The sequence below is a fragment of the Lycium ferocissimum genome, chromosome 11, assembly GCF_029784015.1.
Source record: "Lycium ferocissimum isolate CSIRO_LF1 chromosome 11, AGI_CSIRO_Lferr_CH_V1, whole genome shotgun sequence".
NCBI classification, from domain to species: Eukaryota; Viridiplantae; Streptophyta; class Magnoliopsida; order Solanales; family Solanaceae; genus Lycium; species Lycium ferocissimum.
The window spans coordinates 33,806,171-33,824,506 of NC_081352.1; the positions used below are offsets into that span (position 1 = coordinate 33,806,171).

Sequence of the window (18,336 nt, forward strand, 5' to 3'; positions counted from 1 at the left end):
ACTTTTTTTATGCATATATATATATATATATACACACACACTATGTTCAAAACACGATTAATATAACATTGTAGTTTGTACTCCGTATCTAAAACTTTATAATATTATTGTTTACTACGAATACAAAGTCTGCAATATTTTTTTTTTTGACATTGTTTTTTTTTTAATATGGGATTCACTTTTTTTTTATATTGCTTGATTTTGTTAATATGGGGTCTATTTTTCTTTTCCGTGAGTTTGGAGTTGGTGGGTTCCACTTTTTTTACTTCTTTTCTTTTCTTTTCTTTTCTTTTTTTTTTTAATATTGATTGGTGTTTTTTTTTTTTTTAATATTGGTAGGTGTTTAATATGGGGACCACACTTTTTTTTTTTTTTGTGTGGGGATTTGACGACGATCTTATATATATATATATATATATATATATATATATATATATATATATATCTATGTTCAAAACACGATTAATATAACATTGTATTTTGTACTCCGTATCTAAAACTTTATTATATTATTGTTTACTACGAATACAAAGCCTGCAATTTATTTTTTTTTGACATTGTTTGTTTTTTTAATATGGGATTCACTTTTTTTTTTTATATTGCTTGATTTTGTTAATATGGGGTCTACTTTTTTTTTCCGTGAGTTTGGAGATGGTGGGTTTCGCTTTTTTTACTTTTTTTTTTTTTTTAATATTGGTTGGTGTTTTTTTTTTAAAACATTGGTTGGTGTTTAATATGGGGACCACACTTTTCTTTATATATATATATGTTCAAAACACGATTAATATAACATTGTATTTTATACTCCGTATCTAAAACTTTATTATATTATTGTTTACTACGAATACAAAGTCTGCAAATTTTTTTTTGACATTGTTTATTTTTTTAATATGGGATTCACTTTTTTTTTTTTTATATTGCTTGATTTTGTTAATATAGGGTCTGCTTTTTTTTCCCGTGAGTTTGGAGATGGTGGGTTCCGCTTTTTTTTTTTTTTTATAATATTGGTTGGTGTTTAATATGGGAACCACACTTTTTTTTTTGTTTTTTGTTTTTTGTTTTTTTTGTTTTATGGACCGGACGACGATCCTTACTACTACTGTATAGAAACTCGTGTTTCTATATAGTAGTAAAATGCTATCATACATGTAATTAGCTTGGTATAAACTTCAGACGTGGTCACGTGGACAAACTTTCACAAAATTATATACTCCATATTTTGACTACTAAGTATTAAGTTCAATAAATAATATAGTTACTTTCTTTCAATAGTCGCATTACATTAATAGTTAAGATCACATTATCATGCATTAGATTAGCTTGGTATAACTATTGGACGGACTTGGACAAACTTTCACCAAATTGTATAATATTTTGTCCACTATTAAATTCAATAGTATCTACAATAGTCACATTGCATAAATAGATAAGATCTATTTTAATAAAATTTAATGACCTTGTAACATATATAAGCATACAACTTACCCATAAATTATATCTACAAACTCAATTAATCACAATTTACTATTATGTACTTCGTCAAACGTATGAGAAAACCACACAGTAAACCAAACTTAGAACACTAACGAAAATTGCCACTTCGAGAGACATAAGAAAGAAAGAACAAGAAAAGGATAAAAAAGGCAGCCCGGTGCACTAAGCTCCCGCTATGAGTAAAACAAGAAAAGGATGATGAACAAAAAATAAAAGCTCAAAATTCTTCTATCTCTCTTACATGACATGTTTAAGATCACAAGATTAAAGATCATTTTGATATATTACATACATTTTTAATTCAAAAACACAAGATTCAAAAATCATTCTTTATTTTCTTAAACTTCGCGTCAAATTAAAATCAGATAACCATTTTGAAACACATGGAATAGTACATATTTTGTCTACTATTAAATTCAATAAATAATACTAAAACTACAATCTACAATGGTCAAAATTACATCAATAGATTAGATCTATTTTAATAGAATTCAATCACCTTGTATAACATAGATAAGCATACAAACTGACAGTAAATTGGAACTACAAACTCAATTAATCACAATTTACTACTAAGTACTTCATTAAACCATCTGCACAAGAAAAAACCACATAATACAACAACCAAACATATAACACTACGAAAACTGAGAAAGACAACAGAAACAAGAAGAATGATGAGCAAAAAAAAGCTAAAAATTCTTGTTTCTCTCTTTGCTCTAAATTCAATAACTCTATATCTCTACTTCTCTTCACACCCAGATCATTTCCGTCACAAAAAATATCCTCAAAACCACTCCCCCATCACCCAAAACCACTTTTCTTCATCGGAAAACCGCTTTTACCCATCGGAAAACCACCAAAATTCCAAACCATGGCCTATATTACCTTCCTATCTTCCTTGGTCACAAAACCCAAACACCCCTTATCGATCTTGTGAAGGTTACTTTGGAAATGGGTTCAGTAAAAAAATCGATCTTCTCAAGAACTCGCCGGCGCTTCACCGGAGCTTCGACGGAGCTTCACCGGAGCTTCGCCGGAGCTTAGGTGGAGGGTGGTTTAGGTGTTTCTTTAGTGAGACATTGCAGAGTTCGATATGTGAAGGAGGTGCTGTAAAGATGAATTCGGAGAGAATTTCGATGTCTCGTGGTGGTGAGAAATTGGATACGGTTATCGGTAGAGGAGAAGATGAGGAATTACCTGTTTTTAAAGAGGGTGCTTTTGAGATATTGGTTAATGATAGGAAGAAAATTGGGAAAAAATTGAGTGATGAGGAGTTCTTGAGTAAATATTTACCTGAAGGTGCGATATCGAGGCATACTATGAGGGAGTTAGTTGATTCGATTCGGTTGGTTGGTGCTGATGAATTTCACTGTTCTGAGGTTAGATTCTTGAACTTTTGTTTTGATCTGGTAGTTAAAGATTTGAACTTTGAGAATGTTGGTAGATATGGAATAGAGTAATGGACTTTGTTTGATGTACTCAATGAAGATTGTCTTAATCTAAGTGTTGTCTTAGAAAAAATCTTTAGTGTTATAAATATGGTTTAGCTACAGAATTAAGAGAAATGCTTAAAATCTGGACTGGATGACACCGGTTAGTTAACTTTTGGATTATGGAGCTTTTGAGATATTGGTTAATGATGGGAAGAAAATTGGGGGGAAATTGGGTGATGAAGAGTTCTTGAATAAGTATTTGCCTGAAGGTGTATTTCGAGGCATACTATGAGGGAATTAGTTGATTTGATTCGGTTGGTTGGTGTCGATGAATTTCACTGTTCTGAGGTTAGATTCTTGAACTTTTGTTTTGATCTAGTAGTTAAAGATTATGGAATAGAGTAATGTACTTTGTTTGATCTTCCATTAAAGCTTTGAACTTTGAGAATGTTGGCAGATATGGAATAGAGTAATGTACTTTGTTTTGATCTGTTAGTTAAAGTTTTGAACTTTGAGAATGTTGGTAGATGTAGAATAGAGTAATGGAGCTATTGAAATAGAGGTTAATGATAGGAAGAAAATTGGGTGATGAAGAGTTTTTTAATTAGTACTTACCGGTAGGTGCAATTTGGAGGCATACTAGTGAGGGAATTAGTTGATTCGATTCGGTTGGTTGGGGTCGATGAATTTCAATGTTCTGAGGTTAGATTTTGAACTTTGTTTGATCTGGTAGTTAAAAATTTGAACTTTGAGAATGTTGGCGATATGGATTACAGTAATTTACTTTGTTTGATCTATTTAATGAAGATTGTCTGAATCTAAGTGCTGCTTTAGGAAAGAACCTCAGTGTTATAAATATGGTTTATCAGCATCATTAATGAGAATTCCTTAAAATTCGGACTAGATTACACTGGCTAGGTAACTTTTGGATTATGGGTTGCATTTATTAGATCAGATAAAGTTGTCATTTTTGATTGTTTTACTAAAGAATTTGTCAAGATTTCAGAGTTTTTCTGTAGGCGTATTTGGAATTTTGGGGTTGCGACCTGTTTTGGATTTGGTTCTGTTACTGAATGAATAACTGCACTTATATTCCCCAGTCTAGGAAGAAGTAGATCAAATTCAAGGAAAAGGTCAGGATATTATTTAGAATAGCTACCTTAAGTAAGCAAATGGCGAGGGTATGTGATCTAAGATGAATCCTACAACTTTTGATGTCTAACATTAAGAAATTAAGTTGATTTGCGCGCTTTCCCTTTCCCTTTACTGATTTTGATTTTTCAATTCCTTTGCTTGATTGATACACAAAGTGAACCATAGACAGATTTAGCTATAGCAAAAATGAAGCAAGCCATGAAATGAGCGGATTCTGGGATAGGAGGTCTTGTCGGTATGGAACCTACCCTTCCGGAGTGAAGGATTGTCATCCTATAGCCGAGTGTTTTCTCCTTTCATCTATTTATTTCCATTTTACAAACGGAATATGGTAGAACCTGTCTGAGCTGGTTAATTTTGTTCCTGAAAAATTTCATAACTAATGCGAGTAAATGCCTTTTGAAGCTTACTTGCACAGCTGGTTGTTGCATTTTGAGGACTATCAACTTGCTTTAACAATGTCCCCAAAACGGGAGAAAATACCAAAAAGAGATAGGGAGCTTTCACTTGGTTATGATCTACTCAAAGTTCCAATATGACCAGTTAATTTTAAATCTCGTTATGGTATCATTTAGAGTCTAGTCAAAATCTGAAGTAATATTGTGCACTAACAAGAGGAATACATGAAGGATGTAGCACTATTAGGCTACGTCACCTTATCCTTTAGTCAAAAAAGAACTAGCAAATGATGATAAGTGATCTTATACATGCTGATTTAGGTTGCTCATGCTTGAAATATTTCTGAGATGAACATTTTTCAGTTCTTTATGTGCTAATAAATAAATTATAGCCCTTCATGCCATCTTTCCGTTATCAATGCCTCACATTGCTCATTGCTGTCATTTTTCTAATTTTCATTTCAGTGGATTGAGGAGCCATCACTTTTGATTACACGATTTGAGTATGCAAACCTTTTCCACACAGTTACTGATTGGTATAGTGCATACGCGGCATCTAGAGTTACTGGTTTGCCCAGCCGGCCACATTTGGTTTTTGTAGATGGCCATTGTGAGGTATGTTTGAAAGTACCAATGACTATGGCATGCTGCATTTTACTGTGTCATGGATGAAAGTGAAATCAGTAATTGTTCTCTAGCTGGCAATGCACTTGAGATGCTTGTGTCAATTTGTTCATTTAATCCTGAGATTCTCTTTGTTTCAGCTTTCTATTTGACTGACCACAATGATTAACCTAGCACCTAATTATTGCGATTGGCTCATTCTTACTTCTATTTACATCTATCTATTTCGTTGATGGTTCTTGGTGGTCAAAAAAGCTTTTTGCTATAAAAAAATTACTCCCTCCATTTCAATTTGTTTGTTAGTTTGACTGGGCATGGAGTTTAACAAAATAAATAAGCCTTGTGAATCTTGTGGTCTTAAATTGAAGATTTGTATATATGTCATCAAAAATTAAAAGTATAATGTACCAAGATGCCTTTTAATCTCGTGGTTTTAAACATGCCATATCGGATGTTGAAATTAAAGAGTTGCCAAATTGAGAAAGAGTGCCAAATTGAAAAGACATTCTTTTCGAAACAGACTAAAAAGGAAAATAAGACAAACAAATTGAAACAACGGGGGTAGCAAGGATTTCATTTCTGGTGCAATTTATTTTTTCCTTACATCCAGTCTTGAAAATTGCTTCTTGTTGCATACTTTTGTGGGATTCACATAAGGCCTAGTTCTGCAATAGATACTTTCATGTGTAGAAAGCTCTTTCACTCCATTACTTTAAGTTTCATGAATTTTACTCAGCCATGATTGTTCTTTTGAGGGCGTGTCAAGATTGTTTTTTTGAGGGCGTGTTTTGTTTTATCTTCAAATTCATTTTCTTCATGTTATTCTTTTGAATAGTTTTTTCTTTTACTCTTCTTTGTTTGGGAAAAAAAATCAGACACAATTGGAGGAAACATGGAGAGCATTGTTTTCAAGCCTCACTTATGCTAAAAACTTTAGTGGTCCGGTTTGTTTCCGCCATGCTATCCTCTCACCTTTGGGATATGAAACTGCCCTATTTAAGGGACTGACAGAACACATAGATTGTAGTGGAGCTTCTGCCCATGATTTGTGGCAAAATCCCGATGACAAAAAAACTGCACGGTTATCCGAGTTTGGGGAGATGATCAGAGCAGCCTTTGGATTTCCTGTGGATAGACAGAACATCCCGAGAACAGCCACAGGCCCTAATGTCCTCTTTGTTAGACGTGAGGATTATTTAGCTCATCCACGTCATGGTGGAAAGGTCCAGTCTAGGCTTAGCAATGAACAACAAGTATTTGATTCCATAAAAAGCTGGGCCGGGAACCACACAGGGTGCAAATTAAATGTGATTAACGGATTATTCGCACACATGTCCATGAAAGAGCAAGTTCGAGCAATCCAAGATGCTTCTGTAATTGTTGGTGCTCATGGAGCAGGTCTAACTCACATTGTTTCTGCAGCACCAAAAGCTGTAATACTAGAAATTATAAGCAGCGAATATAGGCGTCCCCATTTTGCTCTGATTGCACAATGGAAAGGATTGGAGTACCATCCCATTTATTTGCAGGGGGGACATGCAGACCCACCAGTCGTGATCGACGAGCTCAGCAGCATTTTGAAGAGTCTTGGGTGCTAAATCTGCTTTAACAGTTTGAATAGTTCGGCTTAACTTGGAGCCTGAGAATCGTGTAAAATATGTTTTCGGAATCTACTAACTTATTAGCCCACTCGGTTATGGACTATCAGAGCGGTCGTATCACGGAAGTATGGAGTACTGATTGTGAAATGGTGAACTCATTGAAGAGCATATTCTTTATGGTGCTGAAAGATAACAATTCACAAGTGCACCTTCGTATGTGAAATATTAGGTTTGGTACACACTTCCTTACAATTCTTTGTCAAATTGTTTTCCATTATTATTATTTTCTTGTTCTGGGAAGCGGCAGATTAACAAACATGTTGAAGTAGCAGATCAACAACAATGTCCATGTGGGGTTCATGTTCAGTGAACATATGGTTGTAAGTTGTAACCAAACAAATGAACTGAGAATTTGAACGAAGATTTTCGCATATTTTTAGCTCTCTGCCTATGCTATTCTACCCGTCCCCTAGTGTTCTTCAGGGTTGTACATATAACTTATGGGGAAAAACTTACCCGCACCGGGTGTATACACCCAACTAATAAATAAATGACACTTGTTACATTATTTAACTATAAATATTAGTACTTAACCCTAGTTAACCAAATTTTTGCACGTAAACTTAATTAATAATATAAAAATATTCTCACACTATTTCTTTTATCTTCTTAACAATAAGTAATTGACTGTACTTTTTTTTTTAACTTATCAAACACTTTTGTGCCAGCAATTAACTACATCTCAAAGGTCATAACTATATGTATTTTCAATGGTACACCCACAATACATAAACAAATATTGTTGTTGTTCATACATGATTCTTATTCCAGAAAGCCTGAAGGCTCTCTGTGTTCCTATTGAGGAGATGCCAAGTTGCAACATCTTTCCTTGGCTACAAAACGCTTATACAAAACAATATCTAAATATCGTTCAACAAATATTAGAACCATGAACCACCAAGAAAACCATAGCTACACTCCGCATACAGATTTCGAAAACTAATCAAGGCGTGTCAACTAGTTTCCTCACAAAATAGCTTTTAAGAGTATGGATGTGATAGACGACAAATACTCTACCTAAATATAATAATCAGAAATCTGCAATAACAAAGAAGATTTCGGTAATGAAAAATTTGTGTTCAACTAGCAGATATAAGTTGTTATTGGTTGCTTTAACCAACGAACCAATCAAAAGTTTTCTAAAAAAAAATTTACCATCCAACAAAAGAAATTAAGGATCTTTTACGAATGTGTGTAAGTATACTACTATCTAAAAATTAAAGGACTAGCTTCTCCTGCCCAAATGCCTCAAAATCATAGTATCACATCATTCTCGTGAAGATATGACACTTCAATTGTAGTTTCGTCGATTTCCATGTACTTGCAGATGATTGCTACACAAATAAGAAATAATTCGAATTAAAAAATATTCAAATATATTAATCATAATTATATTACCCCTAACGTTGTGAGAGTACCTGTGTAGTATTCTCAACACCTTGTAACAAGGTTAAAATTGAGACATTTGAGTCATCCAAATCCAAGTCAAAAGCAGTATCCTTAAAAAAAGACAAATTAATAATATAGAACAATTGTTTAAGATAAGAAATTTATATGAAAAAGAATAAAAGAAAACTAACTTGTAAATTGACTTGATATAGGCGGTGTTGCTTGACGAGGAGTGTATACATTGTTCTCAAACAAACTTTTTATTGGCGGTGCATCAACTTTTTGAGATTTCACTATAATCAAACAAAACTAATTAGATTATTACAAAAGTATATTATCAAATGAAGACCTACATAATACTTACTAGTTCTCCCATGAGTCGGTTGAGTAGTTTTTTTCTTTTTGGATTTCTCCCAATGATTTTGAATACGCTCTTTGCGAACGCCTGGTGCTCTTACATACAGAGGATCCAATACCTTGTCTTCTATATTTTTCTTACCATTTTTTGCTGAAGAATGAACAGTAGTGTTGTCCAATTTGCCTAGATAGTCATCCAATTCATCTGAAGCATTTTCGAGATGTCTTTGAAAAATTTCTCGACACTCTGTATTAGATTTGCTAAGATAAACAAGATTGTAACAAGTCTTCATCACACTATTAGTGTAAACAATCTCAGATGATACCGAATTTCCATTGCTAGAACAGCTCTTGCTTGGCAAATCTTTTATTCTTTTCCTCACATCTTTGGTCCATCTCTTCAAAATATATTTTGAATTTCTCTAACCTTATTAGAAGTGAAAACTAGTAGACAATGTGCACATAAAATACCCACAGATTCAAACTTCTTGCAAGTGCATGTCACATGTAAAGTTGTGGAATCCAACTCCACAAACCAATTCTTGGTTGAATTATGCATTCTTACTTCATATTTGGACACTTGATCATCACAATATACTTGTGCCTCAATATAACATGCCCCGGCTCCTTTGAGAAACTCTTTCTCAAACATGTTATAAATCTTGTGAGTGTAGACGATAGAAACCTGAGCTAAAATTGGACTACCTTTTACAGCAAGAGTAGGTCTACCTTGTTTACAGTTGAAGTCTTCATGTTCTTCACTCAGCCGCCACTTATTTACTGCATTTTTCTCATAGTTAGTGACAAATATGTGCAAATAAGTGCTCAAGTCACCAAGCCCGTTTAATACATGATTAGTACTTTCACTTCGAGATGAGGCTTTCAATCCAGCACTAAAGACATCATTATTAAAAGCTGTGGACCACATGTGTCGAATATTGTAAAGATTCTTCAACCATTTATGTTCTTCTATATTATACATTGTAAGCATCATCTCCCAGGTTTCTTCAAACTCAGTAATAGAATCACATTCTGACATACACTTGTTGAAAAGTTTAGAAAAACCTTTATCATTATTAAGTGAGCCCAAATGAGATGGGGCATTCTGGGATATGTGCCATTGACACAGTCTATGTCTAGTTCCAGACATCACTTCTCTAATAGCAATTCCCATTCCTTGAGCTTGATCAGTTATAATAGTTTGCGGGGCAATGCCTCCCATTGACTTTAAAAATGTAGAGAATAACCATTTGAAAGATTCTGCCGACTCATCAGATAAAAAAGCACAACCAAAAATTATATTCGCCGTTGATGATTTATTCCAATAAATGGTGCACAAATCATACGATACTTGTTTGTCCGATATGTGGTATCAAAAGAAACGACATCACCAAAAAATCTCATAGTCAATTCTAGATCGACCATCTCTCGGAAAAAGTTAGCCACACGCCCTTCGTAATCAAGTTGAACATCCCAATAAAAGAGACTTTCACTCGCTTGTCTATTATTAAATTCATTAACAACACTTTGAGCATCCCCAGCTTCCACCTTAGATTTCATCAACTGGTTTATAAAATTAAAACAATCTTTCTTTGAATAGCCTAAAACATCACCCCTCCATTTCTTCTTACGCCGGTGTAAGAATAGGTTGCGATTGGCTTTATACCAAAGATTAACCATATTTTCAATAACTAGCTTTTTGGCTTTAGTTATAGAACGAGCTGATTTTAGCAAATGTCTCTTTTTCGGTGAAGCCATCTCATGGTTATGCTCTTTAATAAATCTATCCACCGTGAAAGGACTATTAGGAATTTGACGCTTAAAGATTATCATTGCAGGACATTTTGATCGCGTGTCAATATGATTGCAAGACACCTTACTGGATTTTCTTAGCCTTTCATCTTTTTCCCCATGCCTATAGCATACGAAACGTTTTTCTCTAACCACTTCGCTACCTTGAAAATAATATTGCTTATCCTTCCGTACACTGAAACCTTTGGAATGTGCATATTCACAATATAACATATAAGCCTCTTTCTCGTCTTTAACAATTTGATTTTTCATTTTCCCTTCTAATTCAATTATGACATCTTCTGAAACTTCCTCTTGATTTTTTTTCTCATTCTCATCTTCCGCTCTAATATCTTCTAATAATTCTGCGTCACTCTCAGCATTATTTGCCTTCTCAAAAGTTGACATTCTGATATTTCAAACAAGGAGAAAAATATTTATAACAAGTATAATCATAGAAAAGGAGAAATATACATGCAACAATAATCAAAATTCCCTCAAGTTCATGAAATAAAATATAAAAGACTAACCTAATACTAATTGAAAATAAAAGGAAGCGATGTGAGAAAGAGACATTAGCTTGTTTGGTTAAAATTCGTATATAATATTTGATGATCAAATAGTTGAAACTAATTCAGATTATTAAGAAGAATGCTTGATAATTCATTAAAATATAACAGATATAGACAATAGCTTACATGCATATAGACTTACGTATGAAGTTAATAAGGAATCACCTATTTGAAGCCAATTTCCTTATTCCTAATAAGCTTAATTTGAAATCCCCACCCGCTCCAAGAATGTTGCAAAGCTTCGGAATAGGCGAGAATGCTAGAAGAGGAATGAGCAAAGAAAATTGATCCAATGACGGCAACCCTAGCTTAACTGATGTGACGTTAATTTTGCTACTTGTTTTAAATTTTTTACTTTATTAAAAAATAGGAGTTTAAGCCTTAGTTTATTATCTATGGTTAACTTAACTGAGTTGGGTGTATACGCCCAGTGCGGGTAAGTTTTTCCCTAACTTATGTTCATATTTTTTAGACGTTTTTGTGGGACATTCAACATACTTTTCATAGGATTTTGCCATGGATTTTTTTTTTTAAATGCTGCTTTGAATTGCTTGTTCTTGTGAGTTGTGTTGAGGGTCTTCTGGAAACGGTCTCTTTACCTTTCAATATAGGGGTAATATTTGCAGACACTCGAGTCTCCCCAAACCTCACTTTGTGGGATTTCACTGGGTATGTTGTGAAGACAAATACATTTTTTTTCCTTTCCGTTCTTGTGCTTGAATCGAAGGAGAGCCTCGGAGCAACTGTAAAGTTGTTTCTAGGTCACGGATTCGAGTTGAATTATACTTAAATCTATCCCATAGAGAGCAACCTTTCTGAAAGTGAAAGGGTAACATTCAAGAATAGGACTACCAACTTGTTTGAAAAGTATGTAGTCGGGTGGATTAAAAATTTGAAGTTTACATGTTCTTATAACAACTTGAAGTTATATTCAATAATAATTGGATTTATTATCTAATATTTATAGGTATTTTTTTTTACTCTGTGAGCACTTAAAAGGTAACGGCTGTGGATTTTTTTGGGCCTTGTCATAAAAAATTCATAGATATTTGGTGAATTTTTTTATTATAAATACTCGTCTGACCAAAAGCTGTTGACATTTTTATTTTTATTTTTATCTTGTTCGCTTCCAACTTAGAACTTTTAAGGTTTCTATATACCAGCACTTGGTTGGTATCCTAGACTAGTAGATATAATTTCTGCCGTCAGATATATATCAGGTTGTGTAGTGCAAAAATAATTGAAAATTTGATTGTTGCAGTTATCTATTAACGATTTTAACGGGAAACAAAAATAGTAGTACTATAAGGATGTGTGCTACTGAAAAAAAAAATAAGAACAGGTCGTAAATCTTTCACTTAACCAATAAGTCATTTATCAAATAAAATCCAGTGAATAAAGGAATATGTTTCTATAATAATAAAAATAGGTCAAACAATAACAAATACTCTCTCCGTCCCAGTTTTAAGGGAAAAAAAAAAAGTCTTTTGAAACTTGTAACCTTTGATTGTATAATTTTTTTGTCCATAAATTATTTAATTAAGAGTAAAATAGGAAATTTGAAATTAATTGTTGCACAAATATGAAAATATGTCATTTTTTTCGGGACTAGCCAAAAGAGAAAGAGTGTCATATAAATTAAAACAGAGTACGTAATTATATCATGTTAAATTCTGCACCTGATATTTATACTCGACTAATGAATGCAAGATATGTGTCTTTTATACGCAAATTTATCACCTAACAATAATTAATTAAGTGATACGTATTCTTATTTTTATTTTTAGTTAACTAAGATTAAAACGATTAGTTGAGCATAAGCATCTAATGCGGGTAAGTATTTATCTAAAATCCGATCCGAGCTGTAATTTTGTTTTACTCCTAATATTTTCGAATGCAAAACAAAAAAAGATGAAAAAAATATTAACTGAGAATATTAATATGATTTTTTTAACTTAAAGTGTACTTACTAATCTTTTATTAAAAAAGTAAAGTGTATTATCTAAGAGATTTTTTTTTTTTAATAAAAAAAAGGCCCAAAAAATAAAAAAGAAAAGTTGCAGAAAAACAGATATATGCAAAAGTACAAAGATTATCGTTTGAGGAGAAGGAGGTTGGTGAGTTTTTCCGATTGTAACACAATTTCAATGTGGAATCTGACATCATTCCAAATTCTCCTCTAACTTAACAAAAATAAAAAATAAAAATAAACAATCTTTCTTTTCCTTTTCCTATCATATGATGTTTTCAAGATTTCCTAATCATATTAGAAAACGCAACCTTCATTCATACATCAGATTTGCATAAATGGCATTGCCATTGTTATTTTCTCTAACCTCATTTTATTCAATTTGCAAAAAAGTGGATTCTTGTGCTACCCCACATTCGGATCAATTGTTTTGAATAACAATGCCGATTCCGGCGACCCAAATCGCTGGGTTAGCGAATGGGGTAAATGGGTCTAAGTCCGTGAAACGATCTTCGAGTAATTTGAAGAAGTTGTTTACTAAGGCGTTGCGTTCCACCGGTGTTAAGTCCATCTTCAAATCAAAGGCTAAGCCTAAGCTTCCTGCGGACGTTGTTCGTCGTGTTAGGTTATTGCTCGAGGCTGTTGATTCCCTTGACGACAATGTTGATCCCAAGCGTTTCGATAAGGTGATGATCAACTGTTTTCTGAATACTTTTTTTTTTCCCTTTCCTATTTCGTTTAGCATATGTATAAATGTATTCATTTTAGGTTCTTGCTTGACATTTTTTTCCTTGGGGCAGGGTAATTAGTAATTGTTTGTGGTTTGCACAATTGTTTTTATCTTTTACCATAGGTATGTTAATACCTTATCTGCTTTAAAATGTTAAACTTCAATGTATTTGGGACTTCTTGATATATACTCCTTATGTTATCATGCTTTATTTGTCAAGTTAATCTCCCTGGAGAGGATTAAAAGGACTTTTCGAGCATAGTTGAGATTAGATATAAAAGGATTGTGAAAAATCAAATCCAAATCCACATTCTTTGGAAAGGAAAGGTGCCAACCCTTTGAATATAATAGTTTTGTAAGAAAATTATTAGAGGAGAGTGATTGGAGGATACAATTGGTATTGTGGAAAAAGCAATTTTAATGCTCATTTTTTAACATCCTTTCATTTAAGTAGTATGTCTCATAGATATTAGACATGAATCATGTTTATTATGTCTACTTGTGTTTCCTTTTTAATGGGAGGAACTGGTTCGTCCATTTATATTTTTGTTAGGGGTTGTGTTGTTAGGCCTACCTTCACGTGTATGTTCTTTCCTAGAATTTGGATTTTTCTGTCTCTTATGATACATAATGTTTTTTAGATGCAGGAATTGGATACTCTTTTACATGAGATGAAATCCATCTTGTATGGAAGTAATGAATGTGAACCCGCTGTTGAAGCCTGCGCGCAACTGACTCAAGAATTTTTTCGAGATAATACACTCCGTCTTATCATCGTTTGTCTTCCTAAATTGAACTTGGAGGTGAGTATTTGTACATTTGATTTTTTTAAGAGCTAAGCTTCAAGATCTTACTACTCAGGCTTTCTGCTATCCATTGTCTCTAGTTAACTGATGTTTTACCTTGTTCTATTGCCCGAACTTGTTACCAAAATGATCATTCGTTTCTTAGGCCCGAAAAGATGCCACGCGAATTGTTGCCAATCTGCAAAGGCAACCAGTTAATTCGCGCTTGATTGCTTCTGATTACTTGGAAGCCAACACAGACCTTATGGATCATTTGGTATCTGGGTAAGCTAATCCTATCTTTTCTCCTTTTCCTTGTTTTCCTTATCAGGTTGACGTAATGTCCTCTCTTCTTCCTGATCTTTAACTGAAGCACGATCTGTATGTTGAAAGTAAAACATTTCGAACATTATGTGTTTTGTACTTTTAGTTAGTGTATGATCTCCTTCACTAAAGGTCTTATTTCTCACCATAGTATATCCCATAAGTAAGCTAGATATTTATACTAGCTTTACCAATCATGGTACTTGTCAGTCCGATAGAAAAAGTTACTGTACTTGTCAGGAAAAGAAGTTGATTACAGAGAAGGAGATGTTCTAACTGTTGTTGTTATAGGTATGATGATCCAAGTCTTGCTTTGCATTATGGAGCAATGTTGAGGGAGTGCATTCGACATCAGGTTGTTGCAAGGTTAGCAGCTTTGAGAACACCCGTCATTATGTTAATTAGAAGTTGCTCTTATCACTAGTGTTTTTTTTTTTTTAATAAATATTATTAATGACTCCAATGTTTCTTCTTAATTTACCGATGAATAAGAGTGCTTCTTTCCTTTTTGTTTCAACAACTTATACTTTTTCCTTTTCTCAGTTCAATGTGTGATTATCCTCTGATTGATTTTATATTGTTTGCTTTATCAGTGTCTATGGGCAGTTTTCCCATAATTTGTCAAAATATTTGCAGATATGTGTTGAAGTCCGAGCACATGAAAAAGTTTTTCGACCACATGCAAATTCCAGAATTTGATGTTGCTGCAGATGCTACAGCGACCTTTAAGGTTATTATCTTATGACGCCTCTTTCTCTCAGCATGTTCCTTTAAACTCAGCTATTGTGTTCTTTATGATGTCTGGTCCTATTGTGGTGCACCGTGCACTCCTCAACCTGATGTCAAACCGGTACATGATTTGCTAAAATATTTTATTAGTTATATTAGATCTTCTTTCTTTTGGTGATTAGGGAGTGCAATTCTTATTAGTTGTTTAGATGACGGTACATGTGCTTGCGGGATATTGAGGTGGACCTAATTTATTTCACTTTTTATGATAGAGTTGTTGGGTGAATATTTTGAAATAGCTACATATTTCAAGTTGTTGAATTTCTTGTATATATAAATACCAAAAAGCTCCAGTTGTCAACATCAAAATGGAGCAGGCAAGTTGCTAGTGCTGATGAAATTTGCATGTTGCATAATAAGTGCATCTCTGTGTGTTCGGCCTGTGCAAAAAGTATTTGACTTGCATGTTATATTAATTTCTTTCTCACAAGTTAGTATTAGATGATATAGCTTCATATAATCTGGAGGATTCAGACGCTTTCCTGAAAGTAAAATAGACTTAAACGCTGCCCTATTTCAAAGAGACATTTTTGAAGTCTCATTTCACTAGTTCTTTGATGGCAAACTTTCTTGGACTGTTTCATTTCTATTAGCAATGCATCATTACCGCCAGCCACTGAATATTCGTCAGATTGTTACTCAAGTTTGATCATTCGTTTTCTTTTGCCACTTGCTGCAGGAGCTTATGACCAGGCATAAGTCTACAGTTGCTGAATTCCTCTTTGAAAATTATGATTGGGTATGTTATGATCCCCATTTGCCGGTTATATGGTTTTCTTTATGAGCACCAGCCTTATCCTACGACATACTACTGTAACATATTCTTCACTGTTTTGGTTTTAGTTCTTCCCTGAATTTAATGCAAAGCTTTTGGAATCAGCAAACTACATTACCAGAAGACAAGCTATCAAGGTAAAGTAGTATATAAGACTTTTTTGTTGTATTCTCGTTTCAAAAGACGTCAAAGTGTTGATTTGATGGTGGTTCAACTAGAGCTTCAATGATTTTCTTCTTCTTTGTACCCGTTTAATTAATTTTTGTTATATTTTAACTGGATGGCGGTTTCTCTCATGTGTATTAATAGATCACCTGCTTTTCCCACACTTTATCTATTTTTCCAGCTTTTGGGAGATATTTTGCTTGATCGCTCAAATTCTGCTGTAATGACACGATATGTCAGCTCGAAGGATAATTTAAGGATTTTGATGAATCTTTTGAGGGTATGTCATTCTACCAACATTTTTCCTTTTGAACAATTTGCGACATCATACAAATTCTCCCTGTAACAAAGCAGACAAAGATGGAATAACCTTTCCGTCATTTGATTCATGAACTTTTAGAAGATTATAATTGATATTAAGAGGGTAGACTTTGCTATGACAAAAGCAAACCCTTATCATAAAATATAGCTATATAAGTCATAAAAAGTGTATTTTATATAGGTTTCTGTCATGAAATTAACTCTCTTCTTTTGACTATTCATGTCCACGTAATATTTTTGCAAGTCCTATTATTTCACTATGTTGACTTGACACATTGTTGTACCACTCGATCTTGCTGCTGTATTTGTTACTTACTGTTCTTCAATTTTGTTGGTGGGTCTTTCCATGTTTCAGGAGGCCAGCAAGAACATTCAGCTCGATGCATTCCACGTGTTTAAGGTTACATTTCTGATGTTTGATTACGTTACCTAGTGTTCATTTATGACTCCTATTCACCTCTTTGTGCTTGTTATTGTATTCTGTTGACAGCTTTTCGTGGCTAATAGAAACAAACCTTCTGACATTATCAACATAATCGTGGCCAATAGAAGCAAGCTTCTACGTTTCTTTGCAAGCTTCAGGATCGATAAAGGTAGCAAAATTTGCTTCAATAACCAATATATTGTCTAGTATCATCTCTGTATGGGAAGTGGTATATATAATTACAGAGCATTGTTTGTTTGCAGAAGATGAACAATTCGAGGCGGATAAAGCTCAAGTTGTGTAAGAAATTGCAGAACTTGAAGCGAAAGGAACTCTTTTTTCGGGGGAACTGCATAAGTTTCCCGGTACACCTACTGCTTCAGGAGAACTGTACAAGTCACCAACCGGCCTCTCGAGACAACTTATATAATTTCCCAAAACTACGCTGAAGAATTGTATAAACTTAACAAGAGACGAAGAACCTGCTCTGGAGAATCGCAAATGCTTTAGTATACATGTCATTGTTCCACAAATTATACAAAAAGAACACATTTCTGTCTTTCTCTGCTCAGATTATTAGAAAGAGCATAGAATTGATTGAGAAGGCAAAGGCACATACGATGTAGAAACACGATTTGTCAAAATTGTTTATGTCTTAACAGCTTTATATAACTTGTAAGTTATAACTGTTGTGTTCTTGTTTACCATAGATGAATTGGGAGAGAAACATTCTAGTTTGTGGCCACTTGCTTGCTGTATAGCATAAGCATTTGAAGATTTAAATAAAGTCTTATCTAATGAGAATTGAATTCTGCCAAGAACTAAACTGTTTATGAAATGGCCAAAAATTTCCCTATTATTTTTCTTCAACTGTGCAAATGTCTTGTGAGAAACAAAAAAGGAGTCAGGTTCTTGTAAATGTGCTTTCAGCTTATGAACTTCTTTTGTAGTAGCCAGATTTATAAGACTTATTATTAGGATTTACTCTAACTTTAGGCCTTTTCTTGCAACAAGTGGTTGTTTATTTTTACATTTTTCAATACAACAAGGTTTGTACAACTTTTAACTACAAAAACTGAAAAAGGGGATTCAAAAGGCATACTGTTATTATGTACAGTTTTATTTAACTACAACTATTGTAAATCTTCCTAGTTTCTACCATTTGAACTTTGAAGCT

General features: G+C 33.6%; 4 protein-coding genes across 6 annotated transcripts; 2 read left to right on the forward strand and 2 right to left on the reverse strand.

Annotated features, from left to right (window-relative positions):
- The first annotated feature begins 2,034 nt into the window (after positions 1 to 2,034).
- On the forward strand, positions 2,035 to 7,141 carry LOC132035788 (beta-1,2-xylosyltransferase). The gene is made up of 3 exons (XM_059425905.1): positions 2,035 to 2,876; positions 4,949 to 5,098; positions 5,983 to 7,141. Exons 1-3 carry the CDS (start codon positions 2,169 to 2,171, stop codon positions 6,703 to 6,705), a joined length of 1,581 nt encoding a protein of 526 aa, XP_059281888.1. The 5' UTR covers positions 2,035 to 2,168; the 3' UTR covers positions 6,706 to 7,141.
- A 376-nt stretch (positions 7,142 to 7,517) lies between these two features.
- Positions 7,518 to 9,736, reverse strand: LOC132038262 (protein FAR1-RELATED SEQUENCE 4-like). Its single transcript, XM_059428950.1, has 4 exons — positions 8,986 to 9,736; positions 8,634 to 8,761; positions 8,187 to 8,267; positions 7,518 to 7,601 (listed from the first exon to the last, which is right to left on the reverse strand). The coding sequence occupies exons 1-4, from the start codon at positions 9,734 to 9,736 to the stop codon at positions 7,518 to 7,520; spliced, it is 1,044 nt and encodes a 347-aa protein (XP_059284933.1).
- A 74-nt stretch (positions 9,737 to 9,810) lies between these two features.
- On the reverse strand, positions 9,811 to 10,713 carry LOC132038263 (protein FAR1-RELATED SEQUENCE 5-like). Its single transcript, XM_059428951.1, has one exon. It carries the CDS (start codon positions 10,711 to 10,713, stop codon positions 9,811 to 9,813), a length of 903 nt encoding a protein of 300 aa, XP_059284934.1.
- Positions 10,714 to 12,944: 2,231 nt separating this feature from the next.
- LOC132036473 (putative MO25-like protein At5g47540) lies at positions 12,945 to 17,904 on the forward strand. 3 transcript variants are annotated; one of them, XM_059426825.1, is made up of 11 exons: positions 12,945 to 13,532; positions 14,218 to 14,379; positions 14,528 to 14,646; positions 14,977 to 15,051; positions 15,322 to 15,415; positions 16,154 to 16,213; positions 16,318 to 16,386; positions 16,596 to 16,694; positions 17,091 to 17,135; positions 17,226 to 17,328; positions 17,405 to 17,904. In XM_059426825.1, the coding sequence occupies exons 1-11, from the start codon at positions 13,287 to 13,289 to the stop codon at positions 17,461 to 17,463; spliced, it is 1,131 nt and encodes a 376-aa protein (XP_059282808.1). In that variant the 5' UTR covers positions 12,945 to 13,286; the 3' UTR covers positions 17,464 to 17,904. The 3 variants fall into 3 exon arrangements, with proteins under 3 accessions (XP_059282808.1, XP_059282810.1, XP_059282809.1); XM_059426827.1 differs by having other exon boundaries at positions 17,426 to 17,904; XM_059426826.1 differs by having other exon boundaries at positions 12,948 to 13,532; positions 17,423 to 17,904.
- The last annotated feature ends 432 nt before the right edge of the window (positions 17,905 to 18,336 follow it).